This window comes from Sphaeroforma arctica (genome assembly GCF_001186125.1).
Source record: "Sphaeroforma arctica JP610 unplaced genomic scaffold supercont1.6720, whole genome shotgun sequence".
NCBI lineage: Eukaryota > Ichthyosporea > Ichthyophonida > Sphaeroforma > Sphaeroforma arctica.
Window position 1 is genome coordinate 1 of NW_014033838.1, and position 1,312 is coordinate 1,312.

At 47.0% G+C, this 1,312-nt stretch overlaps 1 protein-coding gene across 1 annotated transcript; it reads left to right on the forward strand.

Annotated features, from left to right (window-relative positions):
- Positions 1 to 459: 459 nt before the first annotated feature.
- On the forward strand, positions 460 to 895 carry SARC_15780 (hypothetical protein; the record flags this gene model as incomplete). The annotated part of the gene is made up of 1 exon (XM_014290107.1): positions 460 to 895. A coding segment is annotated over one exon (436 nt), but the record flags the coding sequence as incomplete, so codon positions are not given.
- Between the last annotated feature and the right edge of the window lie 417 nt (positions 896 to 1,312).

The window sequence follows — 1,312 nt, forward strand, 5'->3', positions numbered from 1 at the left end:
CCTGCAGACGATGGTACATGAGACTCGAGCACTTGTTTTCCCGTGCCTGCATTTCAGCGTACACCACCCCGCTGTCTTCTCCTTTACCGTTGATGTGGTGCACTTCTGTGTGGCATCCGCTGTCCGTGATTGTGGGGAAGAGAATGTGGTCTAGGTACACCGGCAGCAGATTCAGAAAGCCCTGTGGAGCGAAGACAGGAGATGTAACCCGACATCAGAATAAAACAAGGACATGTGCACGGGTGTAGTATATAGGGAGGGGTTTAGGCATGGGGTATAGTGAGAAGGTCGAGTGAGAGCGTATAGAGAAGTGCTGACCAGAGCCATGAACGCGCTGGCGTAGACGCGAGTGTTATCTGAGTACACGGACAGCCAATCGACACACTCAGCTAACTAGTAGACACGGACATGCCTAGCTAGAACTATGACTCATTGACAGCTTGACACGTTGACACTTAGGTTGGCGTGTGGGATGGGCGGGCTTGAGGCTCTTAAAACCATCGAAACAGACTGGACTACTGAAACTATCGATAATGACTGGACTACTAAAACTGTCGATAAAGACTGGACTGGCCTACTGAAACTATCGATAAAGACTGGGCTACTGAAACTATCGATAAAGACTGGACTACTGAAACTATCGATAAAGACTGGACTACTGAAACTATCGATAAAAACTGGACTATTGAAACTATCGATGAAGACTGGACTACTGAAACTATCGATAAAAACTGGACTACTGAAACTATCGATAAAGACTGGACTACTGAAACTATCGATAAAGACTGGACTACTGAAACTGTCGATAAAGACTGGCCTACTGAAACTATCGATAAAGACTGGACTACTGAAACTATCGATAAAGACTGGACTACTACAGCCCCCCCCCCAGTAACTGGCCCTCAATCATACGCACTCCCGTGCATGTGACGTCTCCTTCAGATCACACTGGTTGAGCTGAATCGAGAGAAGTCGAATAGTCCAATAGGCTGGTAGTAATTAACTCAGCCCTGCACTCATTACATAACGAGCTGAGCCACGAGTCTATAGCCACAGCTGCATGCTCAAGATAAGTGTGCGTGCGGAACTCTATGGCTAGCTGCGACGCATGGGCGTGCCGGTATTCAGAGGTGTGTATATCGGTATTCAGAGTAAGGTGCATACCGATAATCAGGTGTAAGTGTATATACAGATCCAGATGTAGGTGCATACAGTAATTCAGATGTAGGCAAACACTGGAATCCAGATTAAGGTATATACTGAGAACCAGGGGTAAGCCGGATGACGGTGTGCATGTTATCTAGATGGAGGT